General features: G+C 47.0%; 1 protein-coding gene across 1 annotated transcript; it reads right to left on the bottom strand.

Annotated features, from left to right (window-relative positions):
- Window positions 1-545: 545 nt before the first annotated feature.
- LOC149428463 (55 kDa erythrocyte membrane protein-like) lies at window positions 546-23,140 on the bottom strand. The gene is made up of 8 exons (XM_089667375.1): window positions 23,053-23,140; window positions 19,990-20,180; window positions 15,739-15,842; window positions 15,569-15,649; window positions 13,556-13,636; window positions 12,177-12,379; window positions 8,990-9,061; window positions 546-7,935 (listed from the first exon to the last, which is right to left on the bottom strand). The coding sequence occupies exons 1-8, from the start codon at window positions 23,098-23,100 to the stop codon at window positions 7,759-7,761; spliced, it is 957 nt and encodes a 318-aa protein (XP_089523501.1). The 5' UTR covers window positions 23,101-23,140; the 3' UTR covers window positions 546-7,758.
- Window positions 23,141-26,197: the final 3,057 nt, after the last annotated feature.

The following is a 26,197-nucleotide window of genomic DNA, read 5'->3' as shown; positions in this document are numbered from 1 at the left end:
AAAGATCAACGGAATAAATTTTGGCCAAGATTTATGATGAAATACTATTTACAAAATTTTGTAAAAATTTTGTAAAAATTTTTGGACTTGCATTTACATAGCAAAAAAAATAAAAAAATCCCAGCGGTGAATAAATACCACCAAAATAAAGCTTTATCTGTCTCAAAAAAAAAAAAAAATGCTAAAAAAAAAATTCATATGGATATAGTGTTGCATGACCACGCAATTGTCATTCAAAAAGTGATAAGTGTCTGGACTTGAAGTGGTTAAAATTGAGAACACCCCGAAACAGATTGCAAAATGTGATGCGATTGCTAGAAATTGGATCGTATACCCATACGTTGCGATTCAGGTGCGGATGCGTTTTGAGTCATATAAAATGTATGGCTCATCGCACCGCACAGACATTTGCGTGTAATTCGCACAGGAAGGCACTGATTCCTGTGCAAATTAAAATGTGGCAACCTGCACCGCATAGTGTGATCCCGGGCAAAGCAAACTGTGTGTGTGGTTATAAAAAACCCACTAAAATCAACACGCAGGCCTTATTCCCCAATATATTTTATTTTTATGTTCACATTGATACAATTATATCATCCAGTTTAGAAGAATATTTTCCTGCAACAATGTCAATGAACTTCAGCAATAACAGATCAACAAATATTTTAAACTAAGACGCCAATGCAGATAAAATTCAATAACAGCTACACATGTTGTAGTTCAGAGGTCATGGCATAGCGGGGGGGGGGGGGTCACAGAACTGCTGGCAATGGGTCACTTTTTACATAATACAATCCAATTTAAAGGAGAACTCCAGGCAAAAAAAAAACAAAAAAACCACAAACTGGAAATGAATACATCGGAAAAGCTAGTTACCCGCCTCCCCACTTTTCTTTATTAGCTGCTTGGAAGCAAATATTCCATAAAGCTTTTGGCCTGTAGCAGGAAGTGAAGCCTGTCTGCCTGGGTCCTCGGACAGCATGACAACTATTCGGATCGAGCTACACAGGAGAGGACGGCTCAGTCATTCTACTGCAATCTCAATGGGTCTGATAAAACTATCGCATGTTCAGAGGGAGAAATTGCATCAGGAAAATTCTGTGCAAAATGGTCACAAATTACATCCAATTATTTATGGAGCAGCAACCCCAGCAGGTGCAAACGGTGCAGCCACATCTGTGTGTTACTGCAGACCCCCTTCCCCGGCTGATGTTAGGCAGACCCCCTTCCCCGGCTGATGTTAGGCAGACCCCCTTCCCCGGCTGATGTTAGGCAGACCCCCTTCCCCGGCTGATGTTAGGCAGACCCCCTTCCCCGGCTGATGTTAGGCAGACCCCCTTCCCCGGCTGATGTTAGGCAGACCCCCTTCCCCGGCTGATGTTAGGCAGACCCCCTTCCCCGGCTGATGTTAGGCAGACCCCCTTCCCCCGCTGATGTTAGGCAGACCCCCTTCCCCGGCTGATGTTAGGCAGACCCCCTTCCCCGGCTGATGTTTGGCAGACCCCCCTTCCCCGGCTGATGTTTGTTTACAAAGATTAGTCTGGATTCTGGTGAGCAACCCAGCCAAAACACTGACAATCCGAAGTTTGTCCCTAATCACTTCTACCGCTTGACACACGAATGCGCAATTCCTTTGGACATAATATATGCGATATGGCACACCGAATGTAACGGTCATGTGAAACGTTTCTGATGGGCACCGTGCATTGGACAAGAACTAGGCTCACGATTGGTTGTTTTATCTGTCACAACCTGTTATTTTATGGTCGCACCGCTAATACGAGGGCTGTGCTGAAAGGATCGCAAAGTGGGAATAACTATATGAATTTACAGAGGTTGTATATTGAAAAAAAAAAAATGGGACGACCATCGGGTGGTAGGAGGTCACGACCCAGCCAATACCATCGTGCCACATCCCGAAAGTTTGATATTAGAGAAGGATATTAAATGGACGTTGTAGGCACAAACTCCATATACAAAAAAAAAAAAATATTAAAACCAATGTCACTTTATCAACACCATCTCTAAAATGTGTTTATAAAGTAATTGTTTTTTTTTGTGTACCGTTACTTTATTAACACATTTTAGAGATGGCGTTAATAAAGTGACATTGAATTTTATTATTTTGTGTACGGAATTTCTGTGACTACAAAGTGCATTCAATATCCTTCTCTAATAATTTACAGAGGTTGTCTAAATTTCACATTAGAGTAGCTTTTGTTATTAGTAACTTTTTTCATTGCAGGTAAATGATAGAATCCAAGAAGAAGCAACGTGCGGTCATTGAGTTGTTGATGAAGGAGCGGGCTGACTGACATCCACAGAAAGCGACAGAATATTGGACACCACTGACAAGAGTCACCAATGAGAAGACATTGTTTATGGAGATGACACCACTGACAAGAGTCATCAATGAGAAGACATTGTTTATGGAGATGACACCACTGACAAGAGTCATCAATGCGAAGACATTGTTTATGGAGATGACACCACTGACAAGAGTCACCAATGCGAAGACATTGTTTATGGAGATGACACCACTGACAAGAGTCACCAATGAGAAGACATTGTTTATGGAGATGACACCACGGACAAGAGTCACCAATGAGAAGACATTGTTTATGGAGATGACACCACGGACAAGAGTCACCAATGAGAAGACATTGTTTATGGAGATGACACCACTGACAAGAGTCACCAATGAGAAGACATTGTTTATGGAGATGACACCACTGACAAGAGTCACCAATGAGAAGACATTGTTTATGGAGATGACACCACTGACAAGAGTCACCAATGAGAAGACATTGTTTATGGAGATGACACCACGGACAAGAGTCACCAATGAGAAGACATTGTTTATGGAGATGACACCACGGACAAGAGTCACCAATGAGAAGACATTGTTTATGGAGATGACACCACTGACAAGAGTCACCAATGAGAAGACATTGTTTATGGAGATGACACCACTGACAAGAGTCACCAATGAGAAGACATTGTTTATGGAGATGACACCACTGACAAGAGTCACCAATGAGAAGACATTGTTTATGGAGATGACACCACTGACAAGAGTCACCAATGAGAAGACATTGTTTATGGAGATGACACCACTGACAAGAGTCACCAATGAGAAGACATTGTTTATGGAGATGACACCACTGACAAGAGTCACCAATGAGAAGACATTGTTTATGGAGATGACACCACTGACAAGAGTCACCAATGAGAAGACATTGTTTATGGAGATGACACCACTGACAAGAGTCACCAATGAGTAGACATTGTTTATGGAGATGACACCACTGACAAGAGTCACCAATGAGAAGACATTGTTTATGGAGATGACACCACTGACAAGAGTCACCAATGAGTAGACATTGTTTATGGAGATGACACCACTGACAAGAGTCACCAATGAGAAGACATTGTTTATGGAGATGACACCACTGACAAGAGTCACCAATGAGAAGACATTGTTTATGGAGATGACACCACTGACAAGAGTCACCAATGAGAAGACATTGTTTATGGAGATGACACCACTGACAAGAGTCACCAATGAGAAGACATTGTTTATGGAGATGACACCACGGACAAGAGTCACCAATGAGAAGACATTGTTTATGGAGATGACACCACGGACAAGAGTCACCAATGAGAAGACATTGTTTATGGAGATGACACCACTGACAAGAGTCACCAATGAGAAGACATTGTTTATGGAGATGACACCACTGACAAGAGTCACCAATGAGAAGACATTGTTTATGGAGATGACACCACTGACAAGAGTCACCAATGAGTAGACATTGTTTATGGAGATGACACCACTGACAAGAGTCACCAATGAGAAGACATTGTTTATGGAGATGACACCACTGACAAGAGTCACCAATGAGAAGACATTGTTTATGGAGATGACACCACTGACAAGAGTCACCAATGAGAAGACATTGTTTATGGAGATGACACCACTGACAAGAGTCACCAATATGAAGGCCTTGCTCTAATCAATGGTGTCCAATATTCTGTAGCCTTCTGTGTAAGTCAGTCCGCTCCTTTGTCAAGGCCTCAATGACCGCATGTTGCTTCTTATTGGAATCCATTTACCTGCATTGGAAAAAAAAAAAGTTAATTTACAGTTGTCCAAATTTCACGTTAGAGTAGCTTTTGTTAACTTTTTTCATTGCAGGTAAATGGATTCCAATAACAAAAGCTACTCTAACGTGAAATTTGGACAACTTCTGTAAATTATTAACTTTTTTTTCAATGTAGGTAAATGGTTTCCAATAAGAAGCAACATGAGGCCTTGACAAAGGAGCGGGCTGACTGACATCCACAGAAGGCTACAGAATGTTTATGGAGATGACACCACTGATTGGAGCATTCAGTAGCCTTCTGCGTCAGTCAGTCCGCTCCTTTGTCAAGGCCTCAATGACCGCATGTTAGTTCTAATTGGATTCCATCATTTACATGCAATGAAGAAAAGAAGAGTTCCTATAGAGGAAGTTACTCTACCAACATGAAATCTGAAAAACCTATAGAAGTTCCTAAAAGTTATGGCCACTTTACTGTCAGTACAACCCTCATAGTATATTGGGCTTTCTATGGAGTAAGCTACACAGGTAAGGAGTGATCTGGCATGGTTGCAAAATGTGCCAATCCTGTGCAATTGGCCACTAGTGCATGGTCTAGGTGTAGCTTACGTTATAATTTACATTTTATATATATATTTTTATTAGTGTTGCACAGCAAAATTAAAATTCTGGTGCCAAAACAGATACCGAAAATTCGGAATGCATATGGCTGAAAACCGAACCGAAATGTCTGCATATGTGAGGAGGCTCCAATTTTTCTGTTTTTATTTTCATGTATATTTTAAATTTTTTTAATGTGATTTTATTGCTATGACACAGGGAAAGTAAAAAAAATTTTTTATATATATATATATATATATATATATATATATATATATATATATATATATATTTTTTTTTTTTTTCCCCTGTGTGCTAGCACTAAAAATCATAAGTTGAAAATATACAAAAAAAAAATAAAACCGAAAAATTGGAATGAAAATATATATTTTTATATATATATATATATATATTTATTTTCATGTTTAGTAAATTCTAGCTGTTCTAGTAAGATGGCTGCACTGCCCAAAACTTCCTGTGTCATTCTAGTTTAATGCGATGCGCCAGCAAGGGATTAAATAGCTCAGTAGCAAATAACTGGTGTAACTGAAGCTGGCCACACACTATACAATCTGACTGTACCGTCTCCTTTAGATTTACCAAAACTAGACAATTCTCCCAGTTTAGTACAAGAATAGGACTAGTGACTGGATACAAATAGCGAATTGTAGACCTAAAGGAATGTACAAGTGTATGGCCACCTTGAGCACCGAACCTCATTGCAGTTCTCCCCATCTGATTGGAGGAAGTTCAGCTCTTAGCTGATATGAAATGGTTGGAATGTGGAGCTCATGCTGATAATGGGGAGGGGTAAAAATAAATAAAAACAGCTCTGATTGCATACAGTCCGATTATTGAGTTGGGTTCTCCTTGAACCACCAGCTATATTCTCTGCAGAATTTGTTTAAAAATTGATTTCTAAACTGTATTCTGTTCTGTGCTAATAACCGGTCCATAAAGGATCACCATGAATGTAGGGACAGACACCCCCAGCTGTCATTTCCCATCAGCCTGCGTCATGGGATAGGAGTTAATACTTTCATTGTATAATACTCTGCAGTATACCAGAATTGGGGTTCTGCGTACCTCTGGATTCTGAATGCCGTGTATGTTCGGCACACGAGGACCGGGACTGCACTGTGAGGGTTCCATCTAGCCTAGGATCAGGTTTGCTGCGTATGTACCTGGCGCTCATGCAAGAAACGTAGCAATGAATCCCTGCTCTAGCCAATCCGATCCGCAGCCTCACGAGGGACCTGGAACTTCTATACACCCCTGATCACAGGTACATGACTGAAGCTGAAGAGAGACCCCGGCACCAGACCAGACATCACCAATCAGTCCACAACATTAGATGTGCATTTTAGGCACGTTATGTTACTGTAAAAGCCTCCATTGTGTAGACATCCCAGAGACAGCTGCTGGGTGCCGCCATCTTGGATGTGATGTCAGCAGACTCAGCGTCGTCACTCAAGGAACACTATAGCAGGGGTAGGTAACCTGAGCCCTTCAGGGACGGTAAAACTAAGTCCCATTATGCCTGTGGCTGTCAGTCATGCAATGCCTCATGGGATTTGTAGTTACACAACAGCTGAAGCACCAAGACTGCCCACCCTTGATCCACAGTATTCCACTTTGCTCCTCCCCTGGCAGCTACATAAAAGGCTATGTAGGGAGGAGAGGAGCTGGAGCAGCACTGACAGTAACTAGACACTCCCAGAAATGGAAGTGTCTAATATGCAAGGTATAAAGGGGCTGTGCTGGAGATGTACTCTCCTGGAGTAGTCAATGGTTCTAGTAAGTTCAGAAGCACAATGCAAACAATTACAAAACACAATTGTTCGCCTGAAACCACTCATGTCCTCCAGTGCACAGCCCCATCTATACACGGCAGTCACAGAGGATCTACACTCACATCCTAGGCTGCCTTACATGAACTGCGCTACGGTCTGTTCACGTGACGCAAATCTCCTCCCCGCTCCACGTGACACAAAGCTCCTCCCCGTGACACAAAGCTCCACCCCCGCTCCGTGTGACAAAGCTCCACCCCCGCTCCGCGTGACACAAAGCTGCTCCGCGTGACACAAAGCTCCACCCCCCACTCCACGTGACACAAAGCTCCTCCCCACTCTGCGTGACACGAAGCTCCACCCCCGCTCCATCTGACAAAGCTCCACTTGAGAAAGCTCCACCCCCGTAACACAAAGCTCCTCCCCGCTCCACATGACAATGCTGCTCCGCGTGACTCAAAGCGCCACCTGACAAAGCTCCACCCACATAATACAAAGCTCCTCCCCACTCCACATGACAATGCTGCTCCGCATGACAAAGCTCCACCCCCCCACTCCGCGTGACACAAAGCTCCTCCCTGCTCCACAAAGCTCAGCCCTGTCACTTCCCTGGGGGAGCCCACAGATGCTAAATGCTGCAGCACTGCTACACACATCTGGAGGAAATGTATGAACCATTCAGGGTAGGAACACCGGTCCATACTTGTACAACTTCAGGGGGCAATACACCAGGTTCTGATATTACACACAGAGGACCTGAATAAAGATACGCCGGTCTTCAGGGAACGTCACAAAAAAATCCTAATCTGATAATCAGAATTGTAAAAACACCGAACTACTCATCAGCACAGGCATGTTCACATCGGTAATATCCCGGTCACACCAATCTCGACTTTGAAATTGTGTGACTTCACTGTAAGTCGCGCGATTTCAAAGTCGGGTGAGATGCCAATTTCAAGTGAGATTTGCAAGACATCCGACACAGATGTCTATGCAAATCGCACCAAAAGTAGTGCATGTACAACTGTAGAAATCGGTGCGGCGCCGACTAAGTCGAAAACCGCACCGATATGACCGCTGTACTTGTGGACGATACGGTGCGACTCGCAATGCGATTTGCAAGTCGTATAGCATGCGAATCACATGCCAAGTCGCGCCCAGTGTGACCGGGGACTAACTGCCAATTAAAAATTTAAAAAGGTAACATCTTGTATGCGGAGCTGTAAATGGAGCGGATGTTTGGGGGCGGTAATAAAGGATGGAAGTCAATATACCCAAGACACCGGGACCCACTGGGGAGAGGCACATGCAGCATCAAAAGCTTCGAGTAGGTCGTTCACAGTCTGTTCCACGTCATTATTGACCAGAGTCAGATCAAAGTACTGTGCATAGCGAGTGCGGAGGACGTCAGAGTCGGTACGAAGCTTCTGCAGTGCATCCGACTACAAGGGGGGGAAAACACCAGACAAATTATTATACAGGATTTATACAGCGCCAACACGAGGGCAGACAGTACAGGTACAATACAGAGGAATCAGAGGGCCGACTCATCAGAGCTTACAATCTAGGATCAGATACAATAAACACAACACTAAGACACACAATTATACCGCCTCAAACTTCTACTGAAGGACTGGCGATCATGGGATTACCGTGATCTGCTGAAGGACTGACGATCATGGGATTACCGTGATCTGCTGAAGGACTGACGATCATGGGATTACCGTGATCTGCTGAAGCAATGGCGATCATGGGATTACCGTGATCTGCTGAAGCATTGGCGATCATGGGATTACCGTGATCTGCTGAAGCATTGGCGATCATGGGATTACCGTGATCTGCCGAAGCATTGGCGATCATGGGATTACCATGATCTGCCGAAGGACTGGCGATCATGGGATTACCGTGATCTGCCGAAGGACTGGCGATCATGGGATTACCGTGATCTGCCGAAGGATTGGCGATCATGGGATTACCGTGATCTGCTGAAGGATTGGCGATTATGGGATTACAGTTATCTGCTGAAGGATTAGCGATCATGGGATTACCGTGATCTGCCGAAGGATTGGCGATCATGGGATTGCCGTTATCTGCTGAAGGATTGGTGATCATGTGATTGCTGTGATCGGCAGTCACAGAGGTCACGTGATCAACAGCCAGTCCTGCTGATCGTAAGCCCTGGTGAACAACACAGCCTCAGTGCTGGGAACGCGCTCTCAGCACAGAAACATTGGCTGCCCGGTGACACACGTGTGCAGTGTAAAGCCCACCCTTTTGCCATCGCACATGTGTTATGCGGGCAGCATATATTCCTATAGGGAAGCCCCCTAGAATGGCAGTCAGACCATAACTGTGGTGACCTCCATAGCTCCCCCATGGCAGTGTATGTAGAATGCATTCAAGAGAGCAGAAGCAGATTTGCTCAGCCCACAGAAAAGCTTCAGCTGGTATAGTAGATCCAGGGGTGGGGGTGGGGCAAGGTCTTCATTCACTTACTTTGTCAGCATCCGTAGGAGACACAAACACAATGAACGGAGCCAGTTCTGCTGTGCGCACCATCTTCAGAGTCTGGGAGACAAAAATAAAAAAAAAAATCAACAAAATAGAAATCACCAAATACATCAATAAAATAATTCCCTAAAATGAGAAGTTTTGTGTCCTTCACTACCATACATGTATACAGTACCAGAGGACTAAAGGAAATCAACAAATGACAGTTCAAAGATAAGTGGGCTTTAACGGCTTTCCCGCAGATATACCGCTACATGGCGGCAGGGGTGCGCAAAAACATGTATATATATACACACACGTGATTTTGCATGTCCGGGTAGGGGGTGCGTGCGGCTGTTCGTGGCCGGAGATCTCAATCACTGGGTCCCGGCTGGCGATTACCGACAATCGCCGACAGGGAGGAAGACTGTTTTGTTTACAGGTCTTCTTCCCTGTCAGCTCCGGCACACAGCACAACCATCCTGATTAGTTTGCTTACAGTGAAGCACACCCCCCACCCCCTAGTAAACCACTCCCAGCACACAGTTAACCCTTTGATAGACCCTCACATTAACCCCTTCCTGCCCAGTGCCATTGGTACAGCATCAGTGCTTTTTTTTTTAGCACTGATCACTGTATTGGTGTCACTGGGAATGTCAATGACACCAAGTCCCACCCCTCCAGTGTCAGAATGTCTGCCGCAGTCCCGCTAAAAGTCGCAGATCGTCGCCATTGCCAGGAAGGAAAAATAAAAATTAAAAAAAATCCCAGTATCTATACCGCCATTTGTAAACGCTGTAATTTTCACGTAAACCAATTCATTTACACGTATTGGGAATTTTTTTTCGTTTTGCAGAATACGTTTTGGCCTACATTTGATTTCAAATTTTTTTACTGGACATGTTTTATAGCAAAAAGTCCAAAATATAGGTTTTTTTTTCTCAAAATGGTCGGTCTTTTTTTGCTTATAGCACAAAAAAATTGAAAAACCGCAGAGGTGATCAAAAACCACCAAAGGAAAGCTCTACTCGTGGGGAAAAAAGGACGTAAATTTCATCTGGGTGCGCAATTGTCAGTTAAAGTAACGCAGCGCCGTAACGCAAAACATGGCCCGGTCAGGAAGGGGGAGGGGGGGTTGTAATCCTCAGGAGGGGGAGGGGTTAAGAGGATTATTATTCTACAGGATTTATATGGCGCCAACAGTTTGCTCAGCGCTTTACAATAGAACGGGAGACAATACAACAATACAAGAGGGCCTTGCTCATAAGAGCTTACAATCTAAAAGGGTTGTAAGGGTTATGGCTGAACTGGATGGACTTTTGTCTTTTTTCAGCCAGACTAACTATGTAACTAGGGTGGAGCAAGCGGTACAAAAAGGTTATAACTGTAGAGGATGAGCAAATGGAAGTGATAAAAGTAGGAGGTGCACTGAAATTAAAATGTCAGTGCCAAAACTGAAAATTTAGGATGCACTTAAAAAACGGAAAGTTTGTTAAAAATGTTTCTTTAAATTTAACATGGCTGGCGTCTTTGCACTGAAGTCACTGGGAGGGGGTTTGCATTGAAGTCTATAGGACATGATTTTGCACTGAAGCCACTAGGGAACATTTTGGCTTTGAAATGAATGGGACGGGATTTTTCATTGAAGTCTATGGGGCACAGCATGCCATTATCAGCACTTTTTGTTTTCCCCCTCTATCGGCACAATGCCAAAAACCCTATTTTCAGCTGCTAAAATCGGTGCATCCCTATATAAAAGTTCAGCCAGTACGAGGGGTGATGGGCTTCGCTGAAGAGAGGAGTTTTCAGGGATCGCCTAAAAGGAGTATGAGGTAGCTGGACAGAGGTAGAGAGTTCCAGAGGATGGGAGAGGCTCTGGGAAAAATCCTGGAGAGGAGCATGGGAAGGAGGACACAATTTGAGTGAAGGATGTCTTGAGGAGTGGCTGATTTGGGTGATATTTGAAGAAAAGATAGGTGATGCATCTCAGAGCAGAGTTGTGATTAGTTTTGTAGGTTATTATTTCAAATTTAGGTCGCTGGGCAATCAGAAGCCAGTGGAGGGATTGGCAGAGAGGGATGGAGGCCAGTGGAGGGATTGGCAGAGAGGGGTGGAGGCCAGTGGAGGGATTGGCAGAGAGGGGTGGAGGACACTGAGCGGAGACCAATGGAGGGATTGGCAGAGAGGGGTGGAGGACACTGAGCGGAGGCCAGTGGAGGGATTGGCAGAGAGGGGTGGAGGACACTGAGAGGAGGCCAGTGGAGGGATTGGCAGAGAGGGGTGGAGGACAATGGTTGGAAGCCAGTGGAGGGATTGGCAGAGAGGGGTGGAGGACAATGGTTGGAAGCCAGTGGAGGGATTGGCAGAGAGGGGTGGAGGTCAGTGGAGGGATTGGCAGAGAGGGGTGGAGGACACTGAGTGGTTGATAAGGTTACGGAGGTAATGTCTACATTTATCTTTTTTCCCTGAGGGAACTAATCCCAACCTCCCTCTTCCACAGATCCATATTTGAGCGTAATATAGGTCTTACATGTACTTATCCTTTAATTCAGGGATCTTCAAACTTTTTAAACAAAGGGCCAGTTTACTGATCTTCAAACGTAGGTGGGGGGAAGAACTGTGGCCAGCAGAAGTAAAAAAAAAAGCCCTGGTATCTGTGGGAGTTGCGCCCCAAACCATTGGTGGCCAGTGGGAGGGAGGCGTCGCGCCCCGTCCGCGGGAGGCGTCGCGCCCCGTCCGCGGGAGGCGTCGCGCCCCGTCCGCGGGAGGCGTCGCGCCCCGTCCGCGGGAGGCGTCGCGCCCCAAACCATCCGCGTCCGCGGGAGGCGTCGCGCCCCAAACCATCCGCGTCCGCGGGAGGCGTCGCGCCCCAAACCATCCGCGTCCGCGGGAGGCGTCGCGCCCCAAACCATCCGCGTCCGCGGGGGCGGAATCATGATTCAACATCTGTCTCATAAGGCAAGCACAGCCCCATCCAGCCCATTACAGTCTGGGCTCACAGGAAGCAGACTGAATGTTGCCTGCAAACTAGATGAGCAGTAGCAGAAAGAGCGGCACAGATCTGTGGGGAACAGTGCTAGGAAGAAGGCAAATTAATAAATGATAGCTAAAGTTCAGGTTTAAAAGGAAAACAAAAAGACAGAAGGAAAAGTAATTTGTTTTGCTTGCTGTGTAGGTGTCCCCTTCTTCTCACCTGAGGTTCTATATCCAGAAGAGCCACCTTCCCTTCTTTATGTATGTCTGTTACAGTCTGGAATTTTGTCCCAAACATGTAGCCATTAAAGCTCCCGAACTCCATAAACAGATTTTCTGAGATTGCTTTGCTCATGTCATCCACAGACACAAAATGATAGGCCGCCCCGTCTTCTTCTCCGCGCTTAGGTGGCCGGGAGGTGTCTACCAGGAAAACAAGGGGGGGGGGAAACAACCGTTCACAGTTAGTTTCTATTTCATTACAGGTCCTTCTATAATTGCCGCCAATTTACACAGCGCTGTACACGTATATTGTACATTCACATCACTCGGAAAACCCCTCCAACCACCACCAACCATCACAGCATTACATTTTCATTCCCTCACACTTCTCAATATAAAAAGAATAGATGAAGAAATAATTGCACTGCCACATCATCCGTCACCAACACCCCGCCTTCCCCCGCCCCTCCATAAGTCGTCCGTCACCAACACCCCGCCTTCCCCCGCCCCTCCATAAGTCATCCGTCACCAACACCCCGCCTTCCCCCGCCCCTCCATAAGTCATCCGTCACCAACACCCCGCCTTCCCCTGCCCCTCCATAAGTCATCCGTCACCAACACCCCCGCGCCTTCCCCCGCCCCTCCATACATCATTCGTCACCAACACCTCACCTTCCCCTCACCCTCCATACGTCATCCGCCACCAACACCCCCGCATACATCATCCGTCACGAACACCCCGCCTTCCCCCACCCCTTCACACGTCATCCGTCACCAACACCCCGCCTTCCCCCACCCCTTCACACGTCATCCGTCACCAACACCCCGCCTTCCCCCACCCCTTCACACGTCATCCGTCACCAACACCCCGCCTTCCCCCACCCCTTCACACGTCATCCGTCACCAACACCCCGCCTTCCCCCACCCCTTCACACGTCATCCGTCACCAACACCCCGCCTTCCCCCACCCCTTCACACCTCATCCGTCACCAACACCCCGCCTTCCCCCACCCCTTCACACGTCATCCGTCACCAACACCCCGCCTTCCCCCACCCCTTCACACGTCATCCGTCACCAACACCCCGCCTTCCCCCACCCCTTCACACGTCATCCGTCACCAACACCCCGCCTTCCCCCACCCCTTCACACGTCATCTGTCACCAACACCCCGCCTTCCCCCACCCCTTCACACGTCATCCGTCACCAACACCCCGCCTTCCCCCACCCCTTCACACGTCATCCGTCACCAACACCCCGCCTTCCCCCACCCCTTCACACGTCATCCGTCACCAACACCCCGCCTTCCCTCACCCCTCAATACATCTGTGACACTCAGACAAGCTACATATCTGTACAATCGTAATGTGGACACTCACGTGGTGAAGGATAAGAAAATCTCTCCGGATATTTAGTAAGTAAAGTATTTTTGATGTGACTACGACCCACTCCGCTGACACCTACAGAAGAAGCCAGAAGAGAAAACAGAATCCATTGAAGTAGGCGGTTTGTAGACATGAATGATTTCTAGGTGTCACTATTGCATTCTCCATCTAATGTAGTTTCAGGATTTCTGGCGGCCATGTTCCTTGGGTGGAATCCCATTATATTGCTGAGATTACAACCCTCTCCTGGACCCGCAAACAGAAAGCAATGCGGCTTTTATCTGAAGTCTGGGAAATTCTCCCCCCACAGAAGACATGGAAACCATTCTCCTTTCACCCCACTACAGCCGTCCCTTAGCCGCCCCCCCCCCACCGTACTGCACATCCAGTATACCCACCACAAAATGGCACACTAGTAGAAAAAGGTATAAAAAAAAGGTACAAGCAATGGTCACACAACATAATATATATTCAAAAAGGTGAACTCCAGGCAAGTATAAAAAAAGACACAAATAAATTTAGATCTGTGTTAATAAATCAATCGTAAAATGTAAACAACGCGAGTACATAAATGTGACCTCCAATCCCTGTACAGCAGAGCGCAGGCTGATCGAGGGAGAAGCAGCATGCAAAGCCAATCAATTGTTCTGCAGTGCAAGCTGGTAGGAGAGGGAGAACAGCAAAAAGGGAGAAAGAGGAGCTTATTCATTGGCTGCCTTCTCCTTCAATAGGCTGGGTGTAAGGAGATGACACCTCTGCATTCCTCAGTCCAAACAGGAAAACTTGTTTCATCCACCCGGCTGTGCGGCAGAGGGCCGTGCCCTCCCCACCCGGCCGTGCCCTCCCCACCCGGCTGTGCGGCAGAGGGCCGTGCCCTCCCCACCCGGCTGTGCGGCAGAGGGCCGTGCCCTCCACACCCGGCTGTGCGGCAGAGGGCCGTGCCCTCCACACCCGGCTGTGCGGCAGAGGGCCGTGCCCTCCACACCCGGCTGTGCGGCAGAGGGCCGTGCCCTCCACACCCGGCTGTGCGGCAGAGGGCCGTGCCCTCCACACCCGGCTGTGCGGCAGAGGGCCGTGCCCTCCACACCCGGCTGTGCGGCAGAGGGCCGTGCCCTCCCCACCCGGCTGTGCGGCAGAGGGCCGTGCCCTCCCCACCCGGCTGTGCGGCAGAGGGCCGTGCCCTCCCCACCCGGCTGTGCGGCAGAGGGCCGTGCCCTCCACACCCGGCTGTGCGGCAGAGGGCCGTGCCCTCCACACCCGGCTGTGCGGCAGAGGGCCGTGCCCTCCACACCCGGCTGTGCGGCAGAGGGCCGTGCCCTCCACACCCGGCTGTGCGGCAGAGGGCCGTGCCCTCCACACCCGGCTGTGCGGCAGAGGGCCGTGCCCTCCACACCCGGCTGTGCGGCAGAGGGCCGTGCCCTCCACACCCGGCTGTGCGGCAGAGGGCCGTGCCCTCCACACCCGGCTGTGCGGCAGAGGGCCGTGCCCTCCACCTGGCTGTGCGGCAGGGCCGTGCCCTCCACCTGGCTGTGCGGCATGGGCTGTGCCCTCCACCTGGCTGTGCGGCATGGGCTGTGCCCTCCACCTGGCTGTGCGGCATGGGCTGTGCCCTCCACCTGGCTGTGCGGCATGGGCTGTGCCCTCCACCTGGCTGTGCGGCATGGGCTGTGCCCTCCACCTGGCTGTGCGGCAGGGCTGTGCCCTCCACCTGGCTGTGCGGCAGGGCTGTGCCCTCCACCCGGCTGTGTGGATCTCAGGCCTTGATGGAAGGAATACAAATCCTGATAGGTAAACCTCTCCCTCATACCTGGATCTAGCGGTCAGTCAGGAGTTCAGCTTTCAATGAATATATTCAGAACACAGAACACATTTCTTTCTATTGTTACATAACTCCTGACACAGAAACAAACGATACAAAAAAGGTCCAATAGTAAATCTGCATCATGCATACGGCCACCGATCTCATCTACAGAACACAGTCGTGCCAATCCTGCGTCTCATACTGACCAATCAGCACCAGGGTTTTCCGTGTGAATGCCGGCAGAGACACCACTTCTTCGTACAACACCACATCGAGCTGGTCAAATACTGGAGGCAGATTGGAGAGAACGTGTGATTAATGAGCGCTGTGCAGGGAACGAACACAACAATGGAGCCGTGCGGCCATCAATACTCACTGGAGCTGTGTTTTGCAAGATACTTATCCTTGCATTTCTTCTTTTTGCTAAAGGGGCTGCAGGTCTGAGGTATCTGGTTGTTTGTATTCGAACTCGCCACGCGCCTGAAAGACAACAAACAACGTGAAATTCAACCAATCACACCAACAGCAAGAGCAGTGTTCTATGGGAATACAAAACACCCAACTAGGGCCCCATAACAGCTTCCGCGTCACCCTATAGCGGAAATCCTGCTACAGGGTGGGAAAAGATCACGTTTATTTACACGATTTTGCAGTTCCATTTAGAAGGATCGCGCACGCCCCTACGCGCGCTGCCATTCGTGGACTTGGCTGTCAATCACCAGGCCCCGGCTGGGGATTCCCGACCGGCACCCGGCAATCTCCAACGGGGGAGAAACCTGTATGTAAACAGTACAGACCTCTCTCCAGTCAGCGCCTGCACACTGCTTTGTATGGCTGCATAGTCATACAAAGCAGTGTGCTTACAGTGAAAACACACACAGTTAACCCTTTGATCGCCCCAGATGTTAACCCCTTCCTGCCCAGTGTCATTAGTAGTGTCAGTGCTCTTTATTAGCACCGATCACTGTATTGGTGTCACTGGGCAGGAAGGGGTTAATGTGAGGGTCTATCAAAGGGTTAACTGTGTGCTGGGAGTGTTTTACTAGGGTGTGTGCTTCAGCGACACCAAGTCAGTTCCCCCCAGTGTCAGAATGTCCGCCACAGTACCGCTATAAGTCGCTGATATTAGTAAAAGAAAAAAAAAATAATTTTTTTTTTTTTTACAAAAACAAATTCCAGTATATATACCGCCATTTGTAAACGCTGTAACTTTCATGTAAAGCAATTCATTTACACGTATTGGGATTTTTTGTAGCAAAGACACGGAGCAGAATACATTTTGGCCTAAATTTATGACGAAATTTGATTTTTTTCAATGTTTTTACTAGCAAAAAGTCAAAAATATTGTTTCTTCAAAATTATTGGGTTTTTTTTTTTTTTATAGTGAAAACAAAAAAACAAAAAAAAACAAAAAAAAACACACAGGCGATCAAATACCACCAAAAGAAAGCTCAATTTGTGGGGGGGGGAAAAAAAAAACCCCACAACAAATTCCAGTATATACCGCCATTTGTAAATGCTACAACTACAAACCAATTAATTTACACGTATTGGGATTTTTTTTTTTTTTTTTTTAAATTTGACAAATTTAGATTTTTTTTACTGGATATGTTTAATAGCAAAAAGTCAAAAATATATATATTTTTTTCAAAATTGTCGGTCTTGGTTTATAGCGCAAAAAAAAAAAAATGCACAGGTGATCAAATACCACTGAAAGAAAGCTCCATTTGTGGGGGTGGGGGGAAAGGACAAAGTGCATTTGGGTGCAGCGTTGCATGACCATGCAATTGTCAGTTATAGTAACTGCACCGTATCGCAAAAAAATGGCCTGGTCAGGAAGGGGGGGGGGGGGTATCCTCAGGAGGGCGAGGGGTTAATAATAAACAGTATCAATGCAGGAAGTTTCGTGTTATCGCAACACAAGGGTCTGAATCCGGGGCCCAGGAGTATTTCTGCACTTTGAGTTTTCCTCTGTAGACAGTTTCTGCCTTATCTGCACTGTCATAAAACGCCATAAAGTGTTTATAGAAGAGCAACTGCCATATAAAGCAAGATTAGCCCCATTCTGATGAGCACACAAAAAACTAAACAGGTACGACCTTCGGTCGGTCTTTATCAGAACATGCTACCAAAATCAAAGTCTCCTTGTGAGATCTCTTCTCTAACGTGGAGCTAAACTTCCCTTTCCTTCAATCATCTCAGTTGCCTTCATCTTCTGGTAGATGCTGGTCTTCGGCCATCTTCACTGGCCAATGTGCGTGCATGCTGGCAACGTAAGCTGATGCACAGGAGTCAATCATCCCAGCACACAGGGACCATGCCGATAATGTAAGCTGAGCTGCGCATGCACAGGAGTCAATCATCCCAGCACACAGGGACCATGCCGGCAATGTAAGCTGAGCTGCGCATGCACAGGAGTCAATCATCCCAGAACACAGGGATCGTGCCGGCAATGTAAGCTGAGCTGCGCACGCACAGGAGTCAATCATCCCAGCACACAGGGACCATGCCGGCAATGTAAGCTGAGCTGCGCATGCACAGGAGTCAATCATCCCAGAACACAGGGATCGTGCCGGCAATGTAAGCTGAGCTGCGCATGCACAGGAGTCAATCATCCCAGAACACAGGGATCGTGCCGGCAATGTAAGCTGAGCTGCGCATGCACAGAAGTCAATCATCCCAGCACACAGGGATCGTGCCGGCAATGTAAGCTGAGCTGCGCATGCACAGAAGTCAATCATCCCAGCACACAGGGATCGTGCCGGCAATGTAAGCTGAGCTGCGTATGCACAGAAGTCAATCATCCAGCACACAGGGACCATGCTGACAACGTAAGCTGAGCTGCGCATGCACAGGAGTCAATCATTCCAGCTCACAGTGATCGTGCCGGCAATGTAAGCAGGAGTGAATCATCCAGCACACAGGGACCATGCCGGCAATGTAAGCTGAGCTGCGCATGCACAGAAGTCAATCATCCCAGCACACATAGGGACCATGCCAGAAATGTAAGCAGAGCTGCGCATGCACAGGAGTCAATCATTCCAGCTCATAGGGACCATGCCAGCAATGTAAGCTGCGCTGCGTATGCACAGGAGTCAATCATCCCAGCACACAGGGACCCTGTTGGTAATGTAAGCTAAGCTGCGCATGCACAGGAGTCAATCATTCCAGCACACAGGGTCCATGCCAGCAATGTAACCAGAGTCAGTCATCACAGCACATAGGGACTATGCCAGCAATGTAAGCTGAGCTGCATATGCACAGGAGTCAATCATCCAGCACACATAGGGACCATGCCAGAAATGTAAGCTGAGCTGCGCATGCACAGGAGTCAATCATCCCAGCACACAGGGACCCTGTTGGCAATGTAAACTAAGCTGCGCATGCACAGTAGTCAATCATCCCAGCACACAGGGACCATGTGACAACATCAGCTGAGCTGCGCATGCACAGGAGTCAATCATTCCTGCACACAGGGACCATGCCAGCAATGTAACCAGGAGTCAGTCATCCCAGCACATAGGGACTATGCCAGCAATGTAAGCTGAGCTGCATATGCACAGGAGTCAATCATCCCAGAACACAAGGGCCATGCTAGCAACGTAAGCGGAGCTGCGCATGCACAGAAATCAATCATCCCAGAACATAAATATATATATAAAAATAAATATTACATTCACATCAGTCCCTAACCCTCAAGGGGCGTACAATCTAAGGTCCCTAACCCTCAAGGGGCATACAATCCAAGATCCCTACCTCACATTCATACATACACATACTAGGGACAATTTAGACAGGAGCCAATTAACCTACCAGCATGTCTTTGGAGTGTGGGAGGAAACCCACGCAGGCACAGGGAGAACATGCAAACTCCAGGCAGGTGGTGCCGTGGTTGAGATTTGAACCAACAACCCGAGTACTGCCAGGCGGAAGTGCTAACCATTTAGCCACTGTGCTGCCCCTATCAAAATGCCTCGATAGCTGGGGGTCCGTCTGGAGAAGTGGGTGTTCCTAGACAGGCTGCAATTGAATACAGACTACTGAAGGTAAAAGCCAACATGTGGTACGGAGCCCCCGATAACTGAAAATTAAAGGGGTGGGGGCCAGGGCTAGTCAGACTGGATGGCGGACGTCCTCCAGCCAGGAAATGAGGCTGGTTCTGACGTGCTGACGTTGGAATGCAGATAGTGAGAAGCTCACAGTGTGCGGTGAGATCAGACTAAGCAGGTTCAGTCCAGGCGAGGGCAAGGCTGGAGATAATCAGGCTCAGCGTCTGCCGCCTTTGGATCTGTTATGACGATCGTAGATGTTTATTCCATGTCTGCTGTCTGTATAGGAACCTTCACCTAGTCCAAGTTCTTCACCTAGTCCTTCAACTAAGGCCCTCCAGCTGTTGCTGAACTACAAGTCCCATCATGCCTCTGCCTTTGGGAGTCATGCTTGTAACTGTCAGTTTTGCAATGCCTCATGGGACTTGTAGTTCTACAACAGCTGGAGGGCCACAGTTGCCCACCCGTGACCTAGTCCATAGAAGGAACATTTCAGACCATGTGTCCTCTTACCCACCGCTCCACTTCTCAATGCGTACAATTAGCCAGGCACTCCAACGTAAGGTCACTCTACTCACCACTCTTGCAGCTCAGGGGAGGGTAGAAGACCAGCAGTCTCCGCCCCTTGCGTCTTCCCTTGCCACCAGTTGGCGTCGTCTTTGTTTATGATTTGCAATACATCTCCAGTGCGGAAACGCAGCCCGGCCTCCCGGCAAGGAATGAGCGGGTCCGAGAGAGGGTCGTAATCAAACAGCGCTCTCACAAACATCTGATTAAATATACAAAGAGACAAGAAAGGACTAAGAATTCACAACCGACTTATTCGTTTTATAAACAAGACGAACGCCAGGAAATCCACAACTGTATTATAAAGAGCCGTATTACCTGCCAAAAGTTATATATTTCTGACCATCCAGTCCTAAGAATTACACAGCCCTGCCACACAGCACAGCCAGGAAGGTGGTCTTGGGGCTCTTTCAGATGGATGTTCCGATCGGGTCCGCCTGCCCATTTTTGAGGCAAACCCGATCGGAACCTCCATTCTCCTCTATGGAGCAGCGGGTGTAAATGGATATAGGTCAGTTTACACTCGTTGACATCCAATCCGATCCTTTTTTTTTTTTTTTTTGTGTGGGACGGATGGGGATCCAATTCCCCTTCCGTTTGTCGGATTGGGTCATATTTATTTATTTCAGGTACTTATATAGTGCCGTCAATTTACTCAGCGCTTTACATATATATTGTACATTCACATCAGTCCCCGCCCCCGAGGAGCGTACAATCTAAGGTCCCTAACTCACATTCATACATACACATACTAGGGACAATTTAGACAGGAGCCAATTAACCTACCAGCATGTCTTTGGAGTGTGGGAGGAAACCGGAGTACCCGGAGGAAACCCACGCAGGCACAGGGAGAACATGCAAACTCCAGGCAGCTGGTGCTGTGGTTGGGATACAAACCGATGACCCTAGTACTACCAGGCAGAAGTGCTAACCACTTAGCCACTGTGCTGCCCTATCATATGGAAACCGATAGGCGGTCAGTTTTCATCCGACCACCCACTGAGGAGAGCGAGCAGCTCTGTGTCTTCTCTGTCCGCTGATCCCCGCTGAGCAAGCGGATCCACTAAACAGGCCGGCCCCGTGTGAAAGGACCGTCGCTCTATCCTGCAGGTAATACAGCTAGCGCAGTATGGCTGCCTGGCGATTCCCGGCTGGCACTCGGCGATCGTTGTGGAAAGCTGACAGGGGAGAGACCTGTGTCTAAACAACACAGGTCTCTCTCCTGCCAGCAAGGACATGCTGCTTTGTATCTCCCTGCACAGCATGTCTCCCTAGTAACACACAGTTAACCCTTTGATCGCCCCAGATGTTAACCCCTTCCTGCCCAGTGCCATTAGTACAGTGTCAGTGCTTATTAGCACTGATCACTACATTAGTGTCACTGGGAATGTCAGTGGCAGTTAGTTCCTCCCCCAGTGTCGGGATGCCTGCCGCAGTCCCGCTATAAGTCGCTGATCGCCGCCATTACTAGTATAAATAAACATTCTGGTATCTATACCGCCATTTGTAAACACTAGAACTGTCACGTAAACAAATTCATTTAAACGTGTATTGGGATATTTTTTTTTTTTTTTTTTTTTTAGCAAAGACAGAGCTGAATACATTTTGTCCTAAATTTATGATGAATTTGATTTGTTAAATTTTTTTATTGGACATGTTTTATAGCAAAAGGTCAAAAACACACATTTTTTTTTTTTAACCACTTCCAGACCGGACACTTTTACCCCCCTTCCTGTCCAGGGCAATTTTCAGCTTTTAGCGCTATCACACTTTGAATGACAATTGCGCGGTCATGCAACACTGTACCCAAATGAATTTTTTACCATTTTTTTGAGACAGATAAAGCTTTATTTTGGTGGTATTTATTCACCGCTGGGATTTGTATTTTTTTTGCTATATAAATGAAATGTCCAAAAATTTTGAAAAAAGTTTTTTTTTATAAAATTTTGCAAATAAATAATATTTCATCATAAATCTTAGCCAAAATTTATTCCGTTATCTTTTTAGTAAAAAAAAAAAAAATCCAGATTAGTTTATTACCAAAAATTATAATTTTTAAACATTTTTTTAAATTTTTATATATATATTTTTTTTTTATTACATACTGTCACCCTAGCAGTACAGGGTCACCATGGTGACACTGTACTACTTGTGGGGGGTGATGATTTTTTTTTTTTTTTTTACATGGATTGCTTTTACACCCATATAGGATGTAAAAGCAATCATTTCTCCTTCTCTCTGGCTGCATTCTTGCACTCATTGAGAAGTACTGAGTGAGCTGTGATTGGTCACAGCTTGTCACATGGTACAAGGCTGTTGTGAATAGCCCTGTACCATGTGACCTCTGTGATCATTCACAGATTTCACACGTAGTAAGCAATGATGTCACAAGTGACATCTTGCTTACTACTTTGCATTTGATCACTGATTGGCCAATCAGTGATCACATGATCAGGACCTCGCACAGAGGTCCCGTTCGCCGATCGGTGTTTCACTGTGTCTGGAGGACACAGCAGGCACCGGATCGCGGTGCTGCACCCTCCCAGGGAGCGCGCACAAGCAGAGGACGGGGAGGCCGTTTATAAACGGCCACCCGTCCCTGCAGTGCCACCGTCCGGCCGTTTATATGCAATGGCCGGTCGGGAAGTGGTTAAATTGTCGTTTTTTTCGTTTATAGCGCAAAAAATACAAAAATGCAGAGGTGATCAAATACCACCGAAAGAAAGCTCAATTTGTGTGGAAAAAGAAAAAAAAAAAAAAAAAGGACAAATTTCACTTGGGTGCAGTGTTGCATGTCCGCACAATTGTCAGTTAAAGTTTATGCAGTGCTGTAGCGCAAAAAATGGCCTGGTCGGGAAGGGGGGGTTTGGTTAAATCCTCTGGAGGGCAAATTGTTTTGTTCTTTTTATGACTTAATTTTGGCTCTAAATGATTTCTATGGCCGGGAATCTTAATAACAGGCTACTGCTGGATGCTCCCAGGTTCTGATCTATTCATAGAAAGCAAAAGGGACTCGAATGATCTCAGACTGGCTGACGGTTACGAATGTTCAAGGTTCAGGGAAAAGGTTTTACCTGTAGGGGTGGCTTGCGGTTACTTTGTGTGGGGGAAACCTTCAGCATCACTGTTCCTTTACTTTCTTTCTACAGAAGAAAAAAAAAAAAAAAGAGAAGACATTACAATGCTACCAGCTTTATTAATAATCCTCCCCACCCGTACAGATCATGTGATATCCAAAAACATCTGCCAAGTGTTTGCACTCAGAATAAACAGAATACTGAACAAAATAATCACCAGAAAAATGGTCTGTGCTTTATTTTTTTTTTTTTTTTTGGGGGGGGGCTAAAGGATTCCTACAGCACACAGGGTTAGCTAAAAACAGCATTACAGTTCTGTCCCTTTAACCCCTTCACGCCTAAGGGTAAAACAAATCTAAATGCCTAAGCACAATTCTGCAACGTTGACGTGTTAGTAAAACCGTACATATCGTCACAACTACTTTGTACATCCAGGTGGATTATACCTTGTTTTTTTCAGGACAAATTGGGCTTTCATTTGGTGGTAAATGGTCATGGATAGCTCCTAATTTTTTTTTTATTATTAAAGGAAAACTGGGCCAAAATAGTAAAAAAAAATCATTTTTTTAAATTTAACTGTGTGTTTCTTGTTACGACCATAACCTACCACCAAAGAACAACCCAAAATACATTCTCCAGTTCTTGACGATCGCAGCGATACCATATATGTGTATGTTATTTGTTGTTTGTACCCGTAGTACAGTCCAGAAACAATAGTGCGCATTTTGTTTTTGTCTTTTTTTTTATTTTTTTTTTTACATAAAACACACTGTCACTGACATTGACATTAACACTAACTGACACTGATACCAATTTTTTTTTTAATCCTGACCTTTGACCCTGACCTTGACCCAAACACTAACCCTGGTACTGAACTAGATCAAACCTTGATCTAGGTATTTTTCTTTATTTTTTCTTTTATTTTTTAATTATTTATCTTTTTTTTTTTTTTTTTTTACAAACTTTTTTTTTTATCTCTCTATGTCAGGAGTTAGAGAGATACAATGTATCTCTCTTCTCCATTCATAGAGAGAGAGAAAACAAGGGGGCCGGGTTGCACAGTGATTGATCACTGTGATAGCCAATCAGAGGCTATAACAGCGATCACGTGACCCGGAATCGGGAGTCCCGGGTCCCGATCGTTAGAACGGGACCCGGGGCTCTCAGTGACACCGCGGTCTTGGTGCTGGGAGCGTGCCGAGCGGCGCGCTCCCAGCACAAAGACAGGTACGCAAATATGCGGCCCCACGGAAAAAAGCCCAGGTCCGTGAGGCCGCATATTTGTGTTACGTCGGCGTCAAGGGGTTAAGCAGCCTGGCTTCAGCTGAAATCCAACAAAGTCCGGTAGGGAAGGAGTCCCCACTACAATTCATCCTTGTGTGTGACCAGCCTTTCCCAGCAAGGGGTAAAGAAATCTAGAAAATGTGCGAAATGAGCTCCACTGTCTGGCTCAAAAGAATGAAAAAATATGTAGGGATGAGGTCGGGGCTCTGTGAAGGACACTCGAGTTCCTCCACTCCAAACCGGTCAGTCCATATCTTTATGGAGCTGGCTTTGTACACAGGGGACAGTCCTACAGGAACAGAAAATGGCCTTCACTACAACGGTGGACCTTCACAATTGTCTGAGTTCGGGTCTTCCCAGTGAACAGTACAGTTAAACGGTTTCGAAAGCTTTAAAGCGAAGCTCCACCCAGAAGGGGAAGTTCCCCTTTAAGGCTTTGTCCCCAGCTCCCCGTTAAGGACTGGCACCTTTGTGGAGCTGGTACCTGAATTTGACAGGTCTAAGGTGATCGGAAGCGGAAGTGGTCTTTCCCGTAGCCTTCTGGGACACGTGACAGGTCCCAGAAGACTACGTGGCCATTCACAGTGGCTTAGTGGTTAGCACGTCTGCCTTGCAGTAAATGGGTCATGGGTTTGATTCCCGACCACGGCGCCTCCTGCATGGAGTTTGCATGTTCTCCCTGTGCTTGCGTTGGTTTCCTCCGGGTACTCCGGTTTCCTCCCACACGCCAAAGACATGCTGGTAGGTGAATTGGCTCCTGTCTAAATTGTCCCTAGTATGTGTATGTATGAATGTGAGTTAGGGACCTTAGACTGTACGCTCCTCGGGGGCGGGGACTGATGAGAATGTACAATATATATGTAAAGAGCTGAGTAAATTGACAGCGCTATATAAGTACCTGAAATAAATAATTCACAAAGCGCAGCGCTTCTCGCGCATGCGCAATCGGCACCCGGCTATGAAGCCTCAAACTGACAGCCGGATGCCCACAACAAAGATGCCAGTGCCGGGGAGAGAAGACGACCGGTGAATCCAGCCGTGGTGAAGACACAGCTGGACCGAGGGACAGGTAAGTGGCTGTATTTTAAAAGTCATCAGCTACAGTTTTTGTAACTGATTTTTTTTTTTTTTTTTATTCAACTGGAACTCCACTTTAAAGGTTTTTCACCCTGATGCATTCTGGTGCTGTAGGATGTCCCCCCCCCCCCCCTTATACTTCGATCCCGAGGTGTGCATGAAAGCAGCAGCTCTGGCCACCGTCTCTCTCCTGCCTGGAGCAAATTGATAGCAGCGGGAGCCATTGGCTCCTGCTGCTGTAAATCAAGTGCTGTGCCGAGCCAATGGGGAGAGGGGGCAAGCTGCCCGCTCTGTGTCAATGGATGCAGACAGGGCGGCTCGGGAGCAGGCCCACAAAAGGGACACGGATTTCCATGGGGGCACCCGCTGAAACGGAAGAGCCTGGAGCACCGGTGGGGGAGCCCAGAAGAGGAGGAGGAGGATCTGGGCTGCTCTGTGCAACACCACTGCACAGAGCAGGTGAGTATGACATGTTTGCTATTTAAAGCAGGACATCAATCTGTCAATCAACATTTACTATTTTTAATGCTTATGCTGCTAACATCAGTACATCATAGGAAGGTAGATTATATTTACTTCTTTTAAACTTTTTTTTTTTTTTTTTTTAATTTCTTTAGTTGCTTCCCTATTTCCATGCCTAGCCAAATAATGCCACATAGGGGCAGCACAGTGGCTGAATGGGTAGCACTTACGCCTGGCAGTACTGGGGTCGTTGGATTGAATCCCAACCACGGCACCACCTGCCTGGAGTTTGCATGCTCTCCCTGTGCCTGCGTGGGTT

The sequence above is a fragment of the Staurois parvus genome, unplaced genomic scaffold, assembly GCF_062004578.1.
Source record: "Staurois parvus isolate SC_StPar_1 unplaced genomic scaffold, SC_StPar_1.0 ptg003226l, whole genome shotgun sequence".
Classification (NCBI taxonomy): domain Eukaryota; kingdom Metazoa; phylum Chordata; class Amphibia; order Anura; family Ranidae; genus Staurois; species Staurois parvus.
This window is presented reverse-complemented; position numbering and strand designations above follow the sequence as displayed.

Coding starts and splice junctions, on each gene's coding strand:
- LOC149428463 (XM_089667375.1), bottom strand. CDS start 23,100: ATGCTGAAGGTTTCCCCCACACAAAGTAACCGCAAGCCACCCCTACAG. Junction 20,181..23,052: donor ACCGCAAGCCACCCCTACAG/GTAAAACCTTTT, acceptor ATATTTAATCAG/ATGTTTGTGAGAGCGCTGTT. Junction 7,936..8,989: donor CTCCTACGGATGCTGACAAA/GTAAGTGAATGA, acceptor CCCCCCTTGTAG/TCGGATGCACTGCAGAAGCT.